Source organism: Aspergillus japonicus, assembly GCF_003184785.1.
Source record: "Aspergillus japonicus CBS 114.51 unplaced genomic scaffold BO86scaffold_17, whole genome shotgun sequence".
Classification (NCBI taxonomy): domain Eukaryota; kingdom Fungi; phylum Ascomycota; class Eurotiomycetes; order Eurotiales; family Aspergillaceae; genus Aspergillus; species Aspergillus japonicus.
In genome coordinates, this window is record NW_020291654.1 from 334,106 (window position 1) to 356,047 (window position 21,942).

The following is a 21,942-nucleotide window of genomic DNA, read 5'->3' on the forward strand; positions in this document are numbered from 1 at the left end:
GCTTTTCAGAAATTTCCCACTCATTGTACGAACCAGGGACTTCATTTCAGGGACAGATTTGGGCGCAAGCCTTCCCCCCTCTTTCCCCCATCGCGCATTGAATGGAAGACCGGGAAGCCAACAGTTTTGACCCCGTCAACTCCACCTCACAGTTCCTTCATCTGCACGGCTAATCTTGGTCCAGACCGGGGTAGAAAACAAGTCAGGCAGAAATCCATCCATGATAATTCCAGGCTCTCCACTTCCCCTCAGAAGCGAGTGACAGCTTGCACAAATTGACTTTCTTTCTTTCCCAGAGGTTCGTGGTACATGCATCATCCAAAAGTGACTCGCGTAAGCGTCAGTCCACTAGATACATTCAGATTATCCCAAAATAGTCTTAGTCGAAGATAGTCGAGGATAGTCGAAGATAACTATCAGCCTAGCCAGGCGAGGCTGAAACCTATGAACCAACCGATTTTCCTACATACTACCCCCCCCCCCCCCCCCCCCCATGCCTGCCAGAAACTAGCAATATAACATGCATTCATGCATATATGACCCTCCGGTTCCTGTTACACCTCATTAGACCCTAGATAGATAGGCAGATAGACATCAGGCCGGACTGGGCTTCCGACTACCGCCCAACGCACCCATGTCTCCGTTGACAAAAGCACCTGGTCGGCCCACCAATATGCAAGATGGCCTTGAGGCCAGGGATGAGGACGCCATGGTCAGGGTTTCATTAAGTTCCTTAGATTCATGGAAGGGGAGACGCCGACGCGAACATCCGAATGAAGGATCACCACGTCATATCACTGTCCAACTCGTCCCAGACATTAGCTCAGGCTGATCCCCGTCGATGGAACACCTCATCAAGGAACCGCCTGGGACCCATGAGCTCGATGCTCTTCGACAACGTTGATCGCACGGGATGGATGAGTTGCGAATGCTTCTTCGAATGCCATTTCCGGCGAATACAGTCGTCGACTAGTGCCACTAGCCCTGTGGCAACAATCACACTGTACACTAGTCAGCCTCAAACTCAAAAATGGAGGAGGACCAGGAGGGATCCCTACTCGGCAACGTCAGGCATCTTTTCGTACACGGCCGGATCACTGATCCACATTGAGGAAGGAGGAACCCAGCCGCCCTTGCGCTCCTCCTCGACGGCTTCCATGGGAGCGAGGATTTCGGGTACGATATGGGCCACGGGCTTGGAGGTGCGCAGGTTGATCAGATGATACGACAACTCCCGCAGGTCGCCCTCTCTCCGGCACTCCCGTCTCCATTGGTATCTCGTGGACCAATACTCAAACTCATATCGCTTCGATTGCCCGGCACCTCGGCGTCTCAGCTCTACATGAGCATAGTTGGAGAACTCCAACAACGTGCTCTCGGTGAGTACGGACGGATGACGATCCATACCAGTCCTGGTCTCTAACTGTTTGTCCTCCCACTCTTCATCGTTGTCATCTGCTAACTTGTACCCTGAGTCCTGGCGCCTGTGTTCCGCAACGGGTACAGATCCATGCCCACTCGACCCAGGCCGCAAGCTGGCCAACACACTGCTCCACGACTTTCGAAAGACCGCATGTCTGTCGGAGCCTGACACCGGCCTCCTTTCCGAATGACACACTTCTCGTCCCGAATCGCGGCTGTAGCGACGGAATGAGAATTTTCTCGAGAACAGATCATACATGCGGAGATGAAATAAGGTCACGTCCTGTTGGTACCCCCCACGTTGCGGAACCATGGTGTCGACCCGCAGGTTCATGTTGCCATCCAGCGTCGCATCGTCATGTCGGACCAGAAGCCGTCGTGACGAGGGGAACAATTGTCCGAAGGTGGACGGATTTGACGGGATGACATCCGGGGAGAAGATATCCAATTTACGGTCGGTTACTTGGTAGCGCGGCGGTTCGGGAAGATCATCCACGGAGGGATTGGTGGACGTGTAGGTCGTAACCGAGGCTTTGGGGTCTTCCTCCCCATCGAAGGCCATCGTGACCCCCGTCATAGGAGTGGGTCGATCGCTGTAGATCGTAGGGGCCGTGCTTTTCGAACGGTCCGAGGCATCACTGTTGGTTGAACTTGAACTTCCGCCGGACTTTGGACCACGCTGACAGGAAGATGTACTGTAGGAACCCATGGTGACGCTAGTATAGTAATATTAGGATGATCGGCTAGGATAGGGTCGTGGAGGGCAGAGCAAAGGAGCCTGCTGAATGAATGTGCAGGGGGTAGCGGTGGGAGTACGGGGCGTGTAGTAATAGTAGTAGTGCCGTTTGGGTATCGTTTTTGTTTCAGCCGGACAACACTGGTCGCGCTTCGATGCCCGAGTCGGAACCAGATTATAGCTCGGCTGTGACACTGAGATCCCAATCACGGGGTAGTCTAGAGAGGATTTGCTGGGTATGCAGAAGGAAAACTCGAAAGACTAGCGAGGCCAACATGCAGGTAAGAGGCAGAGCCTGTATGTATACTCACACCACAGCCGGAATCGATCTCGTGGTTCGAGAGTGTTTGACGTCCAGCCGCACGTCCAGCCAACCCGACTCTCGTTTGCGCAGGGCTTACCAGACCGAAATGAGACAGGCAAGTATCCCAAGCAGGGTAGAACTAGGTGGTCATTTGGTAAGGACAGCAGGCTGAAGGGACAGGCGGGGAGGAAGCTGATAGGGAAGTTTGGGATTGTAGGTAAGAGAATAAATAATAGTAACAACAATAAAGACAGCGGTAAAGGAGAGGGGGTGTGAGAGGGGAATTTGTTCATTGATCCAGTCGCCGTCGGTTCAATTCGCTTCCATCCGTCACAAAGAGAAGAAATGGCGGGCAGTGCGAGTCGGGCTCCAACTAACCCAAATCAAGTCTGGGAGGGCGATCCGAGGGGTACGAAAGGAATGGATGGGTGGATGATGATGGGGGCATGGGGGCATGGAAGGCATGGAAAACATTGGGGGGCATGGAGGGGGAGGGAAATGTGTGAAGGGGGGGCCAGAGATGGACCTGAGCATAGCAGATGACGCCAGGTCCGAGACTGGGTGTTTCATCGAGTCGCATACAGGTTGAGTAAAAAAATCGAAAGAGAAAAAGCAAAAAGGGAAAAATAGAAAAGAAAAAGCAGAAAAATAGGAAAACCGATTGGAGGGAGAAGGGCCGTCCGTGTGAGAGGGTAAGAGTCGGAAAGCTGCTGATGCGCGCGTGTTGTCGAATAAGTTCGTTGACTGGGTGGATGGCAGGATGGATGGATGGATCAATGAATGAATGGAATAGGAAAAGAGGCGGAAGGAGAGGAAGGAGAAGCAGCCACGTCGGCTCAGGAGGAAGTACTCCGTAGTGACGATGAACACCAACAACTCAACAAGTACTAACTCACTAACCAACTAACAACACATTACGGAGTAACAACAACAATGATCGGGTGTTCTTGTCTCTGTTTCTGCCTCATCAAAGTGAACTAACTGTTTACCTACTTAGGTATGGCAGGCAGGGACTGTAACCCCCAATCAACTGGAGTTATGCCGATTTACGTACATACGGTATTCCTCGCACATCTTCCTCCTCTTTCCCGGTTCTGGTTGTGGTTATTTTCGCTGTCGCGCACGTCCACCTCGTCAGCAAGAATGTGTCTCCAGTACAGCATCAAAGCCTTCATCTCCAAGCCCAGCTTCGACGCCTGAGCCGTGGCGAAGGGGGACGGATACTACTCGCGGAGGAGATCAAGGCGCAAGGCAAGGCATCTTGCTCTTTCTTCCTCTCTCACAAGCACGACCATCCAAATCGGCTCATCTTATACGTGGTTCTCGGAAGAGGTCTTACCTCGATCGCTGCGATCGTCTCGTTCTAGAATCTCACTGATGGGCGATTAGTCTGTGACTGGCTGCGCTGCTCCCCCTCGGGCTAAGATGATCGCAGGAGGTCAAGTGCCTGCTACACTGTCGACGATATTCTCCGGGCCTGTAGGATGGGCGAACGCGGAGGATTGCGGATGACCACCATATCGCTGTCGCCTCCGGAGTTCACAGGATCATCAGGTTGTGACGGAAGTCCTGACCCGGCCCAGGTTGTTTATTGTCCCTGCAGGGAATCTGCGACTACTTGACCGTTTTCACCCGCAAAGGGCCTGTTCGTCAGGAAGTGGGGGTGCGAGCGGTTGCCAGTGGTCATTAGAGGCCATCTCCTCGACACCAATAGGGCTTTAAGCAAAGATATGCATTGCAAACTGCCGTAGAAGGGAAAAGTAAGAGTCCTCTGGCATGCCAGGTAGTCAATACTAAGTTCGTGTCGATGCCTGATCGTGATGACCCAACGATCGTTAGCCACGGTCCCATGGAACCCTGATGGGGAATAGCCGGATCGGACCGACTGCCTGTGCATCGAATTGTCCCCGACTACAGAGTACCTAACAGTGCACTATCTCAATTTCATTGAACCGTGAGTAGCTCTGGAGGATATTCCCCAGCATGCAGAGTCTAATGACGGACTTTTTCAACCAAGGGGCATAGAACTGAGGACTGGTTGCACGGGGGTTCTCGCGCATGGAAAATCAAATACGAGTGATCCCGGTTTTGGGAGACTGAGGGGAAAATCCCCCGCGCTGGATGGGGGGAAAAGGGTCAATGCCCTTGCCTCGCCTGTTGACTATGGCCTGATATTATTCCCCATCATAGTAAATTACCGACCACTACTAAGGATAACTGACCATTGTACTTACTGTAACAGATAACAGGTAACAGATAACAACGTCAACAACACAAGCAAACGGACATGGACATCTTTCATGGTCCAAGGTCCAACAACCACCATTGGTTCTAATTCTCCAGTTTCATCACATCAGTAACCCGAACCCGACAAGGAAATAACTATCGGGCACAGCGCGTCCCTTGCACCGCACATAGAACCCCTCTACTCGTGAGGATGCACCATACGACAAAGTACGACAAGCTGACCTATAACAATGCTATCGTATTTTCCTTGCCCCCCCTCCATCAAATATCACACTGAGTCTGGATCACATTCGACCCCCCTCCCCGCTGCCACTGCCCCGCAAAGAGCAAGAAACAGAGTACAGCTTCCCCGACAACCATCATGTATCCTTACGTAGTATCATGTATGATTTTTGCCGAGCATCATCATTATAATCGCCATCATCAACCCTGGAACACTCGACCTCCGACAACAAGCGCAAGAGAGAACAAGGTGCACGATAGGTAGATCATTCAGTCTTACCCCGAACAAATCCAGATAGCAGTGCCTAATAGCTATCTTTCTTGGTATCTATTAGTTGTTTATCGATGAGAGCCAGAACCTGCTAAGAATAAACATGTAGTGCTGGTTTCTTGACGTCACACATAGACAGACGTCTGTCTGCACAACCGGTTGAAATAACCTTCCCCCACTATGAACACTTCGGTAGGCTTAACTTACCTCCAGGCTAGTAGTCCCGTGTCTTACCCACCTACTACATACTTACTACACCATTTTCAACAAGTAACCCAAGGCTGCAAGTACGTACAGTACACATGTAAGCCAGAAAAACAAGCTTACTACCCTGTCAGCTGTCATGCCACCCAGACGGACTCTCCCTCCTCTCCAACCAAGCGTCCGTCCGCTTCATCGCAATCCCTTCCGTGCGCTGCACTTGTTCCTGATGTCATCGTATCGTCTGGTCAAGAAGGAAAGCACATCCCTCATGCCATCGAACGATGCTTTACTTTGTAGTAAATGCAACTGGCAGCACTGCATGAGAACTCTACGTACAGTCCGCATTGCACAAGTGGCCACTGAGTGGAACTCGCGGGCGAGGGGGCAATGAGAGCAACGTGCATTGCATCCCCCATGTTCTTCCACCTGCAAGATTACCCCGTAGGAAGAGGAGCTTCGGTCAGTGTGCATTTGTTAAGTGTAGCGTGACCATTCTAGGCGGTTGAGTTGAAATCCAGACAGAGACTTCTCCATTCCCATAGAGATAGACATACGGAAAAGAGGTATGGTGATGACGATGATGATGATCTCCGTCGCTTATTGTCGGTCTGCGGTTGGGGAATTGGGCCATATTCGAAGACATGTGCCAATGACACATTCGAATGCTTGGGAAGATTTCTGGGCGTGGCCTTTACTTCTTTTTTTTTTTTTTTGTTCTTTGTTAAAGCAGCCTTTCAGGATACGATAGTCTTGCTCCCACTCCCAATTTTGACCGCGGCATGTGCTCTTCGCTGCGCCTCCAATATCTGAAATGCCTGCAACTGCTTGCGATGGGGCGTTCAAGACCATCGGAAAACGCTCCCACGGCAGTCCAACACCATCCTGACTCTTGGTGGGGGACCGAAAAGAAAATCTAGGCGAACGACAGTCGTGAAGTACTCCGTATACATCGGCGAGACGTAGTCGCAAAACCCACCGCGGCGCTTGCTGATGGCGAAAAATGAAATGAATCGTTTAAACTTACACGACTATTACAAAAGTTATTACACTTTGCTTGAAACCAACCTATCTACAGCTTCACCCGGAAGGTCTAGATCGTACAGCCCAAGCCCGCGCTATGAATCCAAGAGGGACTGATCCCAATCAGAAGATTGTGGTCTCTTCATCCACCCCCATCCCCGGATCCTTTACACCAGGCCTTAAACCTGGGCCCACAGCGGTTGCGGAAGTTCGTCCCCAGGCTGAATCATCGCTTCGCGGCGGCAGCTTCCAAACCCGGCCGTTTGATGTGCAAACTCGGGACGGGTGGATGGCGTCGGCGGACGGAAGCCAACGTAAGCCTCGCGACGGGCTGGTTCACCCACAGTGACCGACCACGTGTGCAATCCATAATAAGATGCAATCGAGTGGACAAGCCAGCGGCTATTCAAGACACACGTTAGCAAGGATTTCCTCAAAATCCTCCGTCGGATGGCATCGAACTCACCCAAACCCAGCTCCCCGATCATCGACCGGGCTCTCGAACACCATCTTCTCGCCATCGCGCTCGTTGTGAACACTCATCGCGTCTCGCATCTGCTGCAACTTCGCCTTCCGTTGAGGCGAGTCATGCATCAGCCCATTACGACCCACAAACACAACCTCATCCTCAGAGTCATCCTCATCAGACGACTGAGGGGCATCGGCCAGCCCCTCCTTCTGAAGAAACAGCTGCTTTTCGCTCCATCGCTGAATGAAGTGTCTTATATCCTCTTCCAGGTCCTGGAGCATACCCCGAGCGCCACGTGCGTGCTTGAGCTTCATGCGCAGCTCCTTCGGTACGCGGTGCTTCTCATTAGTCGCACCAGCGCCGGCCTGCTTGAGATTTTGGTCCAATTGCGCATAATGGGAATCCCACAACGGCGCAAGATAGTATGGCATGGGGTTGTGCCGGGTGTAGGTTGGCTGGATATCCCAGTCCTTAGAAGAAGGCGGCTCAGCCCAGGGATTGTGCAGGAGACGATCTGATTTCGAAAGCGGTTAGTGGATCTGATATGTCGACTAGCTAACGGCAGCGAGTGAAGTCTAGTGCGAGACATCCAAGCAATGCAGTTGCAATTGAAGGGGACCAACCGTTTTCCCAACGTTGTCTACGACGGCTGCCATCCTTCCCCTTCAGGAGAGCCTCGCGCCTCTTGAGACTGTCGCGTCGCAAGGGTTCTCGGCGACGGAAGCTGACCGACGCCACTTGTTGAACATCCTTTGTTGAAGGTTGACCAAGAAGCTTGACGCGAGCCGCAGACGCGCTTTCTGTCTTCGGTACCGGGTCATCCAAAGGAATCGACAGAGATACCATGGTCCCGCGAAAGGATGTCCGCGTCGATGTAGATTGCGACAAGGAGACAACTCGATCGCTGGACGAGACCGGCCCCGAAATGGTCAAGTTTTCCAGAGAGGCAGCAGCCTGTTCTGTCCAGATCGAAATGGCTTGGGCTTGCTGCGGCGACAGGTTGCCTCTTGGGTCTGCCTCGGACGGGAAACTGGGGTGAATCGCCATCGCGGGAGCGCAACGCGGTTCGACTGGATCGTGGAAGCGGCCGAAAAAGGTACGATGGAAGTAGAGCCTGGAGAAGATGGCGGAAGGCTCAGCACACGGATGGCGTCGCAGCCTTAGGCGATGATATCTGCTAGATCGACCAACACCGAGGAAGGATATGCAGCAAGCGGCAGTAGGTAGAGGGACGAACGAGTAATCGTCAAGGGGGAGAGGGGAGAAGGAAGAGCGGGGAGGCGAAGGGAAGGACAAGCAAGATAAGAGAGATAACCCGACAACTGCGGTTCCCGGTCGCGTCCGCGTCCGGGGGCGAGCAATTGAGTTCCGTACGGTAAAATACTATGGGTTAGCCGCCGAGAAATTTTCGAAGTCAATCATCCGTCCATGGACCTCCCTCTGATGGGACACGAGAAGCATCAGATGAAGGCTATTGGAGGAGATTGAGTTCAACCCTAGCCCTACCTACCACTTCAGGTTTGGCCTCAGGACCGCAATCATGGATGACTCACAGTGACTGGCCTGGGAGTCACTGGGTGATGTAATGGATGTAATCGGTGTATTCAGTGAACGAGAACTGGACCGATCTTATGCTGCCTGGAGCCCAGGTGTCTCAGGTGGGCGATTCCCTTGATGAGAAGTGCTGGGACTGTGGAGTTCATAGAGCCTGATCTACGGTACAAACTGAGTTAATCGCACTCAGGACGAGTATGAGTACAGTACAAGTGCTCACTAACCTTGTTGAGTGATTTCTACAGTACAAACTTGACAGTCAGGGCACAGTAACCCTAACCAGGGGGTCTGTTGTCCATCAGACAGCAATATTTACACGTACAGAGCGACTCGACGTACACTATTTGCTTGCTCTTGCCTTCCCAGATCTCCAGCGGTGAATTGACAGTGGAGGCTCCTAGCTTACTCTATATCGTCCAGCATTGTGATGTCAATTAAATGAGCGAAGTGGTCGAGTTCATTGGCGTTCTGTCTATACATAAAGAAGGATAGAAGTGCGAGCTCTTTTTCACGCTCTAAATTATAGCCATATGTGGGTTGAACAACAGTGAATGTATACGGCTGCATTGCAAGGCTCGCACGATTTAAGGTCTTTATATTATAGAGACCAAATTAGATCTCTCCATGCAGCCAAGAGCGACAATGATTTCTTTAATACCTCCTTGATAACTTGTGCAATTCTTCAAATTATACAGCACCCTTTCAACCAATGTAGAGCCATTGAGGTTTCCATATGTTAAATGGGCCAACAACCTCTTCTTATTCTCGCTCTTGTGACTCGACTATAGATTGCCTGCTGACAGGTTATGCTTGGGAACTGAGCAACCTGGAGTCGCATCCCATTACCTAAAATATGACTCAGCTAGGTGGACAACTTCACGTGAATTCATTTCTTATTTACTCAATCTTCCAGGCACACTGAATACAAACTCTGCGGTGGGATACGCTCAAGCTTCGATGGCAAGCTAACAGTCCAATAGCATGATTCTCTGAACAGTAGTCTCACACAGCCTCGGATCACCAGGAGAAGCAGTCCAAGCCTCTGCCTAAATGCCAAGTGCCAATGCCAGTCACCTAGACCTTGGAATTCCAACCCCACTGGGCGGCTAGCGTGGTCCTGTCTCTCAACCTCTAAGTGTAGTCCGCAGCAGAAGACCGAATTGATTTAGACTGCCATGATGCGAGTAAGACTAAGAATCAATCATTGAAAAAGGTCAGGTGGTTGCTGGAAACCTTAGTTCTGCCAAGTCGTACCAGCATCTTTTACTATAGCCCGACCCCGTGTGGGTGTGTGTGCCTGGCAATATTATTTAAGCAGCGTTCGTCACTGACGCAACTGGGAGGGGGCACTTGCGGTACCTTACTCCATCACCTCCGCCTCTTCTGTTGCTCCGCCGTAACATCATCGCTATCATTTATCCGCTTATTCCAAGCAGGATCAACAGGTTCTTTGAGTATTAACGCTGAACCTTTGCTCACGTCTTGCATTGCCCCCTTGATACCTTTGATACCTTTCCCATCCCGATCTTAACGCTGCTCGGGCAACCCTTACCCCCGACGACTCCTTACGGTCGTGCTTATCATTAGTCGTCAAGCGCCTGTCGCTCCCTTTCTCCGCATCACTCGACCGTAGATTGTTTCTTATTATCGCATCTGCTTGCTTTGATCTACCGTCAGATCGCCATGAAGGTTATCGCAACCCTTGCGCTAGGCGCAACAGCTTCCACAGCCGTATTGGGGGCTGTGCTACCGCAGCAAGAACCATTAACAGAACTCAGCGTTCACCATGGGCAAGAACGTTATCTGATCGAGCTTGCTCCTTATCAGACAAGATGGGTGACAGAGGAAGAGAAATGGGCTCTGAAATTGGTAAGACAATGCGGTTGAGTCCAGCCATACGAATCTCCCGCCGATTTTCCATTTGCCTATTATGCTTTCCGATCACTAACCGATTTCCTCGACGTTCGGTCTAGGATGGCGTGAACTTCATCGATATCACCGCTGAGCGAAACACTGGCTTCTACCCTACACTGAACGCCGGCAGCTATGTCCACTACCCGGTTCAGATGGAACACTCGGAGGAGGTCGCCCCACTCCTCCGCAATCTATCCAAGGATAACATGGAGAAGAATCTGGAGCATTTCACTTCCTTCCATACTCGTTACTATCGGTCAGCGACCGGCGTCGAGTCAGCGACGTGGCTTTACGAGCAGGTCCTTGATGTGATCAAGGCGTCGGGCGCCTCAAAGCATGGCGCGACCGTGGAACAGTTTTCCCACCCCTGGGGTCAATTCAGTATCATCGCCCGGGTTCCAGGCCAGACAAACAAGACTGTTGTGCTGGGTGCTCACCAGGACAGCATCAATCTGTTCCTCCCGTCGATTCTGGCGGCGCCTGGTGCGGATGATGATGGAAGTGGTACCGTTACTATTCTTGAAGGCTTGCGGGGTCTGCTGCAGTCAGACACCGTTGCCAAGGGGAAAGCCCCGAACACAGTGGAGTTCCACTGGTACTCGGCGGAGGAAGGTGGTATGCTTGGCTCCCAGGCTGTTTTCTCTCAGTACAAGAAAGATAAGCGGGATGTCAAGGCCATGCTCCAGCAAGATATGACCGGATACATCCAAGGGTCGTCTGATGCGGGCCGCAAGGAAGCCGTCGGAATCATGGTCGACTATGTCGATCGGGGGCTGACACAGTTCCTGAAGGACGTCATTAAAGAGGTAAGGCTGAAGCACCTCGTCACAGACATAGGAGCGGTCGCTAACATGCTCCTGTGCAGTACTGCAAAATAGGACACATCGAGACTAAGTGCGGCTATGCTTGCTCTGACCACACATCAGCGAGCAAGTACGGGTATCCATCTGCAATGGCAACCGAGTCTGAGATGGAGAACAGCAACAAGAAGATTCACACAACCGATGATCGAGTCAAGTATCTGAGTTTCGATCACATGCTGGAGCATGCGAAGTTGACCGTAGGCTTTGCCTATGAACTGGCTTTTGCTCCGTTCTGATACTCTTCAAGATGGTAACCATATTCACCTGTTAGCAGATATAGATGGTGGTATCTGAAAGCTAGATTTTTTGATTTGTCGCGTCGAATTCCATATTGCCAAAATGATTTATGCTGTGATTACCTTCGCGTAGTTTAAACTGGCTGTGAGCTTTGGGACATTGCGGTTCTTGGGTCAGACAAGTTGTAACCATGTCATTTGATTTGACTGACTTGTAACCTTCACTTTCTAAATCAGCATAACTTCATCAGTTGTCTTCATGTTCAGCGTGCAGTACGATAAGATAAGAAGAATAGTGTAGTGCTGTAGAGCCACTCCTGGCTAGCACTGCAGACGGAATTTCCACCAAGCCCGAAGCAGACCCGAGTTGCTAACCCAAAGGAGACGAGTAGTCCTCTCCGCCAGGCGATCACTGACTTGGCTTGCAGTGCAGAAGAATCATTATCCTTCGAAATTCCCACTCCGTTTTCGTCGGAGTCATAATTCTTTTTCTCGCCCCCGAGCCCCTCTTCTTGCTGAGAAGATAAAGTACCTCTTCCTCCTGCTGTCGTATCACACCTTGCTTGCCTCTCAAGGATTCTCAGCTCACGATAATATTTTGCTCTACGTCACCGGGCGCCCCTCTCCGACGAACAAGACCCCACACCAGGTTTCAGTCCCTGCGTGCACCTGAGTACGAGGCGGTCGCGATCCCCCTCTCTCACCGTTATTGCTCAACGTTCCGTCTTTTCTTCGATTAGACTCCAGTGGCTTCGAATACAAATCAATTCCTGCACCAGCCTTTGGCGACGCTGTCTATACCTTCTTGCAGCCTCTAAAAAGCTCACTCCCTCGAAACGCACACTAGACGCTACCTCATCATGGACTCCTCCATCCCCTACTCGAAAGAATTGCAACTGGCCTGTCTGACGGTGCAGAGAGCTACGTTAGCGACCAAAAAGCTACTCGAGGCTGTCGATAAAGGGTCGTTCGACAAGAGTGATTCTACCCCTGTCACCATCGCCGACTTTGCTGCCCAAGCATTGATCATCGCCGCTATTCATCATGCCTTCCCTGATGACGTGTTTGTTGGTGAGGAAAGCGCGACTGCCCTGCGATCCGACCCGGCCCTGCTCGAGCGAACGTGGGAGCTGGTCGCTTCTACCCGATTGACAGACGAGGAAAGCGATGCGCAGCTCTATACTCCAAAGACAAAGGAGGAAATGTTGGAGATCATCGACTTGGGGGCCCAGGGTACATGCGGCTCGCAGAATCGTGCCTGGGTGTTGGATCCAGTGGACGGGACGGCGACCTTCATTCAAGGTCAGCAGTATGCCGTCTGCCTGTGTCTCTTGGAGAATGGACGCCAGAAGGTTGGTGTTCTGGGCTGCCCAAACATGAATCTGGAGAAGGGATATATCCACGAGGATATAGTAGATCGAGAAGGTTATGGGCATCAGGTGTTTGCCGTTGCTGGTCACGGCGCATACATGAGAAAGATGGATACGGGCGCTCTCCTGCCTGCCCACAAGCTCGAGCCTAAACCTACAATCACAGACCCCAAGGACCTCGTCTTCGTCGATTGTGCGGGTGGATCATCGGATATCAACGTACATGCCCGCCTTGCATCTCAGCTGGGCGCCCCTTGGCCGCCTAAGACAGATCTCTGGGCTACGCAGTTGCGGTACATCGCGGTCGCGGTTGGAGGATGCAATGCTTCCATGAAGATCCCACGCAAGGCTTCTTATCGGTCGAAGATCTGGGACCATGCGGGCGGGATGTTGATTGTCGAGGAGGTTGGCTGCATTGTTAGCGACCTTGCTGGTCGTCCGGTTGACTGCAGCCTGGGGCGTACTTTGGCGGGATGCCACGGGATGATTGTTGCGCCGTCGTCTATCCACCAACGATTTGTGGACGCTGTGCAACAGATTATGTAAGACAAGGCAAGGTTGCTTAGTGGCCAGTATCGCAAGGAGTGAATTGTGAGACAGCACCGTGGAACCTCTTCCGACTGCTTCTCGTGGCAGACATATATCTCTAGCAATCGAAGGGGGCTAAGGGAAGACACCAGTGGTGATTATTTAGATGCTCTTGGTGGGTATACAATCATACACCCAAACAGAAGTTATCCAGAGCAGTCTGGTGGCAAGTCCACGTGCATTGCGGGTGGGCTGAAATGCAAGATGACGTGCCAATGAAGGAGGCAACCGGTGAAGCTAGCTTGAGAAAGTCGCATTGGTTGGAAGGCATACCTCACGCAGTCCAGCTGCAGGCGTTTACAGGACCGTGCACCGATCGACAGCGTGGAGACGTCGATCGGCTCTTTAGGAGCGACTGGTGAATAGAGTAGCCTAGCCTAGCGAGTTTTCCAGTGGATGTTGACTGAAGGAAGGGGTGGGGAGAGTGAAAACAGGGTTATGGCTATAGTATCGTTCCCTTCCTATATTTACTTACCAAGCAAGGCGTCCTCAGCTAAGTGAGTCTAACGTTTCTGGCGTGTCAGAGAATGAGAGAGGAAGTTGAGAGTCCAGACCAGATGATGTCATCACCAAATGCATACAATTCAATCCTTCCTGAACATGAAGTATTTTCTCGCTTTTGACAACCCACAAGAAGCAGCAATAGCTGTCAAAAATGGTCTTGTAGCAACGGTGAAGTCGAGGAAACTCAAATTCAAGGAGGTTTAATGAGGAGAAACTCAATCAACGTTGAGTGGGCAGGGGAATGGTTCATTGAAAAGAGTTACTACTGTGGCTGTTGGCCTGTCCTGTCAGGTCAGAAGATCAGGCAATGCGGGGTGCAGCCGCCGTGACGATGACGGGATGACGACCGCTCCCAAGTAATTGTTCTTCTCTTTCACTTATTATTCCTCCTTCCTCTTGTCTCTTCTCATTTTCCCATCCCCTTCTATACTATACTCCGCATCCATCTGTACTGTATCGACCATCCTCGTCGCAGTCCAGTGATTCAATCATGGCTCCTTGTGAGTAGTGCTTGATCATCCTCGCTATACTTGACTATTGCATATCATTACTGACTATCTTGGACCCAATCCAGATAATCCGTTCGCCAGGCACGAGTCCCATAGCCGCTCTACCTTGACTGCCTATCGCATTCTCGTTCCTTTGTCTTGGTTGCTGGTGTTGATCGTCGGCATCTACTATTCCTCCAACTCGCCCGATGATGTGAAGCATGGCCATTCCATTTGGAAGCAAGCCAACAAGCATATCACTGCCTTTAGCTTGAGTACTATCATCACACGCATCTACTGGTGAGTCTCACCCCCTTCCGTCGGAAGCAGACTTGATATTGACCCCTTATGTTCCTTCAGGGTCATCCTTCTTATCTCTCAGGTTGGCTACGTTTACCATCTCTTCTCGCGGGATGCTGTGCTGGTCACCGGCGCAGCGAACGTGGGGACCCATTTCATTCTCAACAACCTGTTCACCTTTGCCTGGATCCTCCTGTGGACCCGCAGCCATTTCTGGGGAGCGGAGATCATCCTGATTGCGCACTTCATCAACCAACATGCGACGTACTGGCGCCACCGCACCCTGAGCCCGCTTGCTCACCTGTCCGCCGTCGCGGCTCCTTTCGCGTGGACCCTCATCGCGCTCTTCTGGAACGGTGCCGTTGCTGTCAACAGCAACAGCCTGCCCGCAAGGGTCGTCGCAAATATCTTCATCTGGGTGCTGTTCGCCGTGGGATCCGGTCATATTCTCGTGGCCCAGGATGACCTCCTCGGTTATAGTTTGAGTCTGCTGACGCTTGGTAAGTACTACATAATCGCCTGGTCGAGCCCCTATAGCCATGCTAATCTCTGGTTTACAGCCCTTGCGGTCAAGCAAGTTGGTGTCAAGGTGATCTCGTTGCAGTGGATCTTTGCCATCGTCATCTTCGCCATCTTCTTCGTGGAATCCCTCTACATCTCCATGACCAAGTACACCGGCCGCAATGTGCTGCTCCGTAGAACTGGAGAGTCCCGTACCACTGACCGCGAAAGAGAGCCTCTCCTTAACGAGCCGACGGCCTGAATATAGGTGCTGTCCACCTGTGTTCCAAAGTCACCAGGAACACTGGCTAGCCTGTAATCCTGGTCGTGGTCAAAATGGAGTTGTTATCGAAAAAGAGTTAGTTCGCGCAGATGGTTTTTCTCTTCCCTTTCTACGCCTTTTGTGGTCCCCCTAAATGGATATGATTCATGATGGGGTCGGGTGTTGTAATGTTGACTATGGTCAGATGTCTATTGTGTCTCTGGTGGATCTTCCCTCCCATGTACATTTGTTGGCAGTTGTAGCATGGCGTTTCTTTTCCATGGGTCCGCTGGGTGATTTTGTCTCGGTTCCGTCGATCTGTCCCCACTGTATCCCCTCTTTAGTCTCAAATTGAAAGTGATTCGGTAATGATAATTGTTGAGGAATACCGATATCCTTCAGAAACACTGCTGATGGTTGGGTCGTCGGGTTTTAAGATTATGTGCTCCACCGCGCGTGCCTGAGGAACCAAGAGCCCGTGCGGCTTCGTTTCCATTGTTTGTACGAGCGCCGGGACGACAGGAACATAAAAGTAAATGACACAATCACATCCCTTCAAGGTCTAATTTAACTCAATTTACAAGTTCCTAAAGGTTCCTACTAAGTCTACGGTTCTTTTCCATCCGCAGTCCCACCAGCCGATATGTTTCTAAGCTGCAAGGATTATGGCCCCGCCCGTTTCCCCAAGCTCTCTGGTTGCCCTGGTGACAACCACCCTCTCCACGGTGTGCCGGCGGTCGTCAGCGCCGGGCTCGCGACTGGGTTTAGGCGCCCATAACCTTGCCCGGTCTCTTAAGAGGAGGAGCACGGCTGACACGTTAGGATTTTGTTTGCTTGCTTGCCGTGGGTCGGTGTTGAAGAATTGATTTTCTGAAGACCGTGGGATCGTTGTTTACAACCGCTGTGCGTCTCCCTCCCACTCAACACTTCATCCGGAGGGTTACCACATACTTTAATCGCACGATCTTCTCAGACACATTCCTGGTGATTTCCCAAAGTATCCTGGGGGACTATTTGGCTGTTTGGGCTTGGTAACCAGCTTGACTGTTGGCTGCAACTTACTGTGAGTGCTCTATCTCTTGTTCTCCGGCTGGTGGCTGAGATGGATGGGAGAGGACAAGGCTAATTTGTATGCCCTCTTCTTTAGCAGCCGAATAGGCAGAATCGTGCTCCGACTTCCTAGAACGATAGACCCGAGAACCCATCACATTGGGGCACGTGCTTAGACGAGACAACCCCGAGGATCGGCCGTAGCGCTGCATTTGGCCGGTGGATAGATACTATGAACAATTGAACACGTGTGGGACGGACAATCACGATGTCGCAGCGCTATATACCGGCACGGAGCCAAGAGGAAGAGCCACCGGCGTACGGTTCGTATGGAGATGGCTCTTATCTCGACTCTTCGCCCGCAGCGTCACGTCTCCATGGAGCCACAATGCGATTGCTCCCCACGAGCTCGGCGGTAGAGAGTGATCTGAGCGGAGGCACTGGCATGACCTCAGAGTATCACTATGGTGATTCATTCACTTATGACGCAGGGTAAGTCACTTTCATTTGAGTTCACCCCAGTTTGTCGACTTGTATGATTCTTCGGCATGCTGGCGGAGCCCTTTCTGCTATCCCCGTATACTACCACCATACTTGAGCCCCCCTTGTTTGCAGCCTCCACCCAATCATAACCTGGGTTCGGAACAAGCTCAAGGTCCGGGACTGAAGAACCCAAACGTTGTTTGCAATTTGTACCTGTGGTATAAACGCACAATTTCCACACCGTTTCAGGATCTTTGTCCATCACAACTGCCTCTTGCGAAACTCTTCTAGCGGGCATAGCATCCGCTAGAACCATCCGTCAAGATGCTTTTCGAAATGTTCTATATGAGGCGAACTGTTAACAGGAATCGCAGAGCGGAACAGCAAGAGCAATATGCTCAGAGCCAATATCAATATGATCCGGGAGACTCCCCGTCGAGACCTACATCGAGCCTTCGACACGCGCCTACCATCCCCCCACCGGTAGCATCCTCAGCCGATCTACCGCACTATGCGTCTCGCCCCGGTTCGCCTACGCGCCCTTGGTCACCGTCCCGCGCACCCAACTGGAGCGGACCGCCAGCCCCTCCGTCCGTGGTCAGCTCGCATTATGAGCGTGCAGACCTCAACGGCAGCCCTAGGCCGGGAACTCCGAGTTCGAGATACGGGGGCAGTCCCAGACGACCGCTTCCCCCAGCACCACTGTTTGCACCCCCCGTCGGCTATGACGCGAGTATTCCCATTGGCAACTCAGACGAGGATGTGTTTGGCGGTGGTGGCCGCAGTACCGACCCCCACTTTGACAACCGCGCCAGCCTGCAGTCGTTCATGAGCGAATCGACGATCATCACGGACGATAAGGACGCAATGGCGAAGATCGACTTGGACGACGAATACGACGAACGCGGAGAACTTGTCGATCCGAACTTGCATTACGGCCCACCCCCGGAGAAGCAGAGCCGCCGCGGTGTCCGAGAAGCCCAGATGTCGAAGAAGGAAGTGCAGCTCATCAACGGCGAACTCATTCTGGAGTGTAAAATCCCGACAATCCTGCACAGCTTCCTGCCCCGGCGAGATGACCGCGAATTCACGCACATGCGATACACCGCTGTGACTTGCGACCCAGACGACTACATCCAGCGAGGATACAAACTCCGTCAACAGATTGGCACGACTATGCGGGAGACCGAACTGTTCATCTGCATCACCATGTACAACGAAGATGAGATTGGCTTCACTCGCACCATGCATGGTGTCATGCGGAATATCAGCCACTTTTGTTCACGCTCCAAGTCCCGAACATGGGGTAAGGATGGATGGAAGAAGATCGTCGTGTGCATCATCGCAGACGGACGAAAGAAGGTCCATCCCCGGACGCTCAATGCTCTCGCAGCCCTGGGTGTCTACCAGGAGGGCATTGCCAAGAACGTGGTCAATCAGAAGGAAGTCCAAGCCCACGTTTATGAGTACACGACGCAAGTATCCCTTGACTCGGATCTGAAATTCAAGGGAGCTGAGAAGGGCATGACGCCCTGTCAGATTATCTTTTGTCTCAAGGAGCACAACAAGAAGAAGTTAAACTCCCACCGTTGGTTCTTCAACGCGTTTGGGCGGGCCCTGCAGCCCAATATCTGCATTCTTCTGGACGTCGGGACCCGGCCAGAGTCCACGGCGCTCTACCACTTGTGGAAAGCATTCGATCAGGATTCAAATGTAGCCGGAGCTGCTGGAGAGATCAAGGCGGGCAAGGGTAAAAACATGAGAGGCCTCCTCAACCCACTGGTTGCGAGTCAGAACTTCGAGTACAAGATGTCCAACATTCTGGACAAGCCTCTGGAGTCAGTGTTTGGATACATCACTGTCCTTCCCGGTGCACTCAGTGCATACCGATTCTTTGCTTTGCAGAACGACGCCGACGGCAATGGGCCTCTGAACCAGTACTTCAAGGGTGAGACGTTGCACGGCAAGGACGCGGATGTCTTCACAGCGAATATGTACTTGGCTGAGGATCGTATTCTCTGCTGGGAGCTGGTGGCCAAGAGGGAAGAGAGATGGGTTCTGCGATTCGTGAAAAGTGCTGTTGGTGAGACCGATGTTCCTGGTCGGTGAAAATCTCTCCGCAGCCACCTGGCATGACTAACTATCCTTACAGATACTATTCCTGAGTTTATCTCCCAGCGTCGGCGATGGCTGAACGGTGCATTCTTCGCAGCCGTATACTCGATCGTCAACGGAAGGCAGCTCTGGAAGACTGACCACTCGCTGGTCCGCAAAATTCTTCTGCAGATCGAGAGTTTCTATCAGTTTATGCAGCTCCTCTTCACGTACTTTGGCTTGGTAAGTGCATACGGTGATATGGACAGCGGGAGACTTACATTGGGTTAGGCGAACTTCTACCTGGTCTTCTACTTCATTGCTGGATCGCTTACCGACCAAAAAATCGACCCCTTTGGACACAACATCGGGAAGTACATCTTCGTTATCCTACGGTATGCCTGCATTCTGGTCATGGCCCTGCAATTCATCATCTCGATGGGTAATCGACCACAAGGGTAAGTTTCCTTCGTTCCCGGCACCAGCAGCAATTCTGACTTCCTGCAGTGCCAAAAAGCTCTACCTGTCCGGTATCATTGTGTACGGTATTATTATGTTCTACACAATCTTTTGCACGCTATACTTGATCGTCATCGAGTTCATGGCAAGATTTGGTGGATACACAAAGGTCACTGTTAGCAACGGACTGTTTGTGAATATCGTCATGTCCATGCTTTCAACCGTGGGCCTTTACTTCTACTCGTCCTTCCTATACCTGGACCCCTGGCACATGTTCACCTCCTCCGCACAGTACTTTATCCTTCTGCCGAGCTACATCTGTACTCTGCAGGTCTACGCCTTTTGCAACACCCACGATGTCACCTGGGGTACCAAGGGTGACAACGTGATGAACACTGACCTTGGAGCTGCACGAACCATCAATGGCACCACGGTCGAAATCGAGATGCCCTCCGAGCAACTCGACATCGACAGCGGCTACGACGCCGCCCTGCGGAACCTCCGTGACAGGGTGGAGGTTCCTGAGGCGCCCATCTCCGAGAGCCAACTGCAGGAAGACTACTACCGCGCCGTGCGAACGTACATGGTCTCCATTTGGATGGTGGCCAACGTCGTTCTCGCCATGGCGATCTCGGAGGTCTACGGCCCCGACTCGGGCGGCACGAACATCTACCTCTCCATCATCCTGTGGTCGGTGGTTGTTTTGGCGCTCATCCGCACCATCGGATCCACCACCTACGCCATCCTCCTGGTGGTGCAGAAGATCGTCGAAGGCAAGACCAAGTTCGATGCGGGCAACCTCGCCAACGCGAGTGCAACGGCTAGCTCGTCGGGCCGGACGAACACCACAGCTTACCGGTACGGTGGAGGCGCGACGATGAAGGATAAGTTTTCGGAGGCGGGATGGACGATGAAAAGACAGTTGGGGAAGGCCATGTTCTGGAGGAAGTAGACTTCCTCTCCACCTGGTGCTCTACTCTATTTCCTTTGCTTTCCTTTTTTCTTATATCCCATGTGCATGACTTGATGGCATGGTTTGATTTGCAGATTACTTATGTGTATGTATTGCATGATGATTGATGGATAACGGGACATAATGGATATACGTGATGCATGCCGAGCACTGTTTGCATAGGTTACTACTCCGGGGGAATCGCAATCGTCCCCTCGGACACCTTCACAGCACTCCCCTTGAGATCCACATGCGCAATCGTCCGCGCATCGTCGCCCATCTCTACCACCACGCCAATCTCACTCCGTCTCCCCATCTCCACCCCCTGCACAAACTCAAACCCCCTCTTCTTCACCGTGGGTGTGCCCCCCTCCGTCAAAGTTAGATAAGCCGCCAACCCACACGCCGCGCTCCCCGTCGCCGGATCCTCGACATTCCCAATCATCGCCCGCGTGCGTATCACCTCTCGGCCGCTATCCTCGTCCGGCACCCCCCTCACGTAGAAATAAAGCACACAATGCCCCACCGCCCACCCATCGGCGACATCCATAAACCCACTCTCCGGCCCCACCACCTCCCCGCCGGCGGAGGTCGTCACCGCCCCCAACGCCGCCAACGACGGCACCTCCACATGCACCTGCGACATGCCCCTCACGATCGAGAACACGGGGAAGGAGATTTCTTCCTGTTGTTTCTGGTGCTGCTCCCCCTGGTCCGAGTCGTTTTGTGCAAAGAACGGCGCCAAAGACCCGTGCAGCCGCAGCAGTTCGCGGAGAGGGAACCGCTTCCCGTGCTGGTGCGGGTCATGTGCGATCCGTGCGGTGACGCCCTCGGCTGCGTCTGGGTCTGCGCCCTTCCCCGGTGTCGGTGTCGTGTTTGAGGGGATGCTGGGGTTGGGGCTGGGGCTGGGGCTGGGGCTACTCGCGGGGACAGCGGCGATGGGGATCGTCCCGGATTTGGTGATGAGGTGCGTTATCCCGTTTTCTTTGTTGTGGTTGGAGGTAGAGGTAGGGGTAGAGGTAGGGGATGAAGGACGCAGGTGGAGGAACCAGACGGCCGCGCCGATGGTGGGGTGGCCTGCGAACGGGAGTTCGGAGGTGGGCGTGAAGATGTCGATTGTGCGGTGGGTTTTGTTGTTGTTGTTGTTGTTGCTGCTGCTGCTGCTGCTGTTACTGGAGGGCTCGGGGTGGATGAAGATGGTTTCGGAGAAGTTGAATTCGCGGGCCAGGGTTTGTTTTTGGTGCTGGGTTAGGGTTGTTGTGTTGGAGGTGGAGGTGGAGGTGGAGATGGCAGGAGGTGGAGGGAGGAAGACGACGGCTAGCGGGTTGCCTGTGTAGGCTTTGCTGGTGAAGACGTCGAGCGTTATGTAGTTGACGTGGCCGGGGGGTGGGGGTGGGAGTGGCATTTTGGGTGTTTTGGTATGGTTTAG

The 21,942-nt window shown here is 52.5% G+C and overlaps 6 protein-coding genes across 6 annotated transcripts; 3 read left to right on the top strand and 3 right to left on the bottom strand.

The window, feature by feature from the left end:
- Positions 1–551: 551 nt before the first annotated feature.
- Positions 552–2,275, bottom strand: BO86DRAFT_64096 (uncharacterized protein). Its single transcript, XM_025677533.1, has 2 exons — positions 1,059–2,275; positions 552–1,001 (listed from the first exon to the last, which is right to left on the bottom strand). Exons 1-2 carry the CDS (start codon positions 2,129–2,131, stop codon positions 824–826), a joined length of 1,251 nt encoding a protein of 416 aa, XP_025528816.1. The 5' UTR covers positions 2,132–2,275; the 3' UTR covers positions 552–823.
- Positions 2,276–6,148: 3,873 nt separating this feature from the next.
- BO86DRAFT_336752 (uncharacterized protein) lies at positions 6,149–8,221 on the bottom strand. Its single transcript, XM_025668923.1, has 3 exons — positions 7,519–8,221; positions 6,893–7,409; positions 6,149–6,828 (listed from the first exon to the last, which is right to left on the bottom strand). The coding sequence occupies exons 1-3, from the start codon at positions 7,940–7,942 to the stop codon at positions 6,606–6,608; spliced, it is 1,164 nt and encodes a 387-aa protein (XP_025528817.1). The 5' UTR covers positions 7,943–8,221; the 3' UTR covers positions 6,149–6,605.
- A 1,911-nt stretch (positions 8,222–10,132) lies between these two features.
- BO86DRAFT_418155 (Zn-dependent exopeptidase) lies at positions 10,133–13,378 on the top strand (the record flags this gene model as incomplete). Its single annotated transcript, XM_025675067.1, has 5 exons — positions 10,133–10,318; positions 10,423–11,169; positions 11,229–11,455; positions 12,112–12,180; positions 12,310–13,378. The coding sequence occupies 5 exons, from the start codon at positions 10,133–10,135 to the stop codon at positions 13,376–13,378; spliced, it is 2,298 nt and encodes a 765-aa protein (XP_025528818.1).
- Positions 13,379–14,414: 1,036 nt separating this feature from the next.
- BO86DRAFT_418157 (DUF1774 domain-containing protein) lies at positions 14,415–15,475 on the top strand (the record flags this gene model as incomplete). The annotated part of the gene is made up of 4 exons (XM_025675068.1): positions 14,415–14,424; positions 14,499–14,712; positions 14,773–15,212; positions 15,273–15,475. 4 exons carry the CDS (start codon positions 14,415–14,417, stop codon positions 15,473–15,475), a joined length of 867 nt encoding a protein of 288 aa, XP_025528819.1.
- A 1,857-nt stretch (positions 15,476–17,332) lies between these two features.
- Positions 17,333–20,513, top strand: chsB (chitin synthase class II; the record flags this gene model as incomplete). The annotated part of the gene is made up of 4 exons (XM_025667882.1): positions 17,333–19,109; positions 19,161–19,345; positions 19,394–19,560; positions 19,610–20,513. The coding sequence occupies 4 exons, from the start codon at positions 17,333–17,335 to the stop codon at positions 20,511–20,513; spliced, it is 3,033 nt and encodes a 1,010-aa protein (XP_025528820.1).
- Positions 20,514–20,700: 187 nt separating this feature from the next.
- Positions 20,701–21,918, bottom strand: BO86DRAFT_360186 (PhzF family phenazine biosynthesis protein; the record flags this gene model as incomplete). Its single annotated transcript, XM_025669798.1, has 2 exons — positions 20,701–21,353; positions 21,435–21,918. 2 exons carry the CDS (start codon positions 21,916–21,918, stop codon positions 20,701–20,703), a joined length of 1,137 nt encoding a protein of 378 aa, XP_025528821.1.
- Between the last annotated feature and the right edge of the window lie 24 nt (positions 21,919–21,942).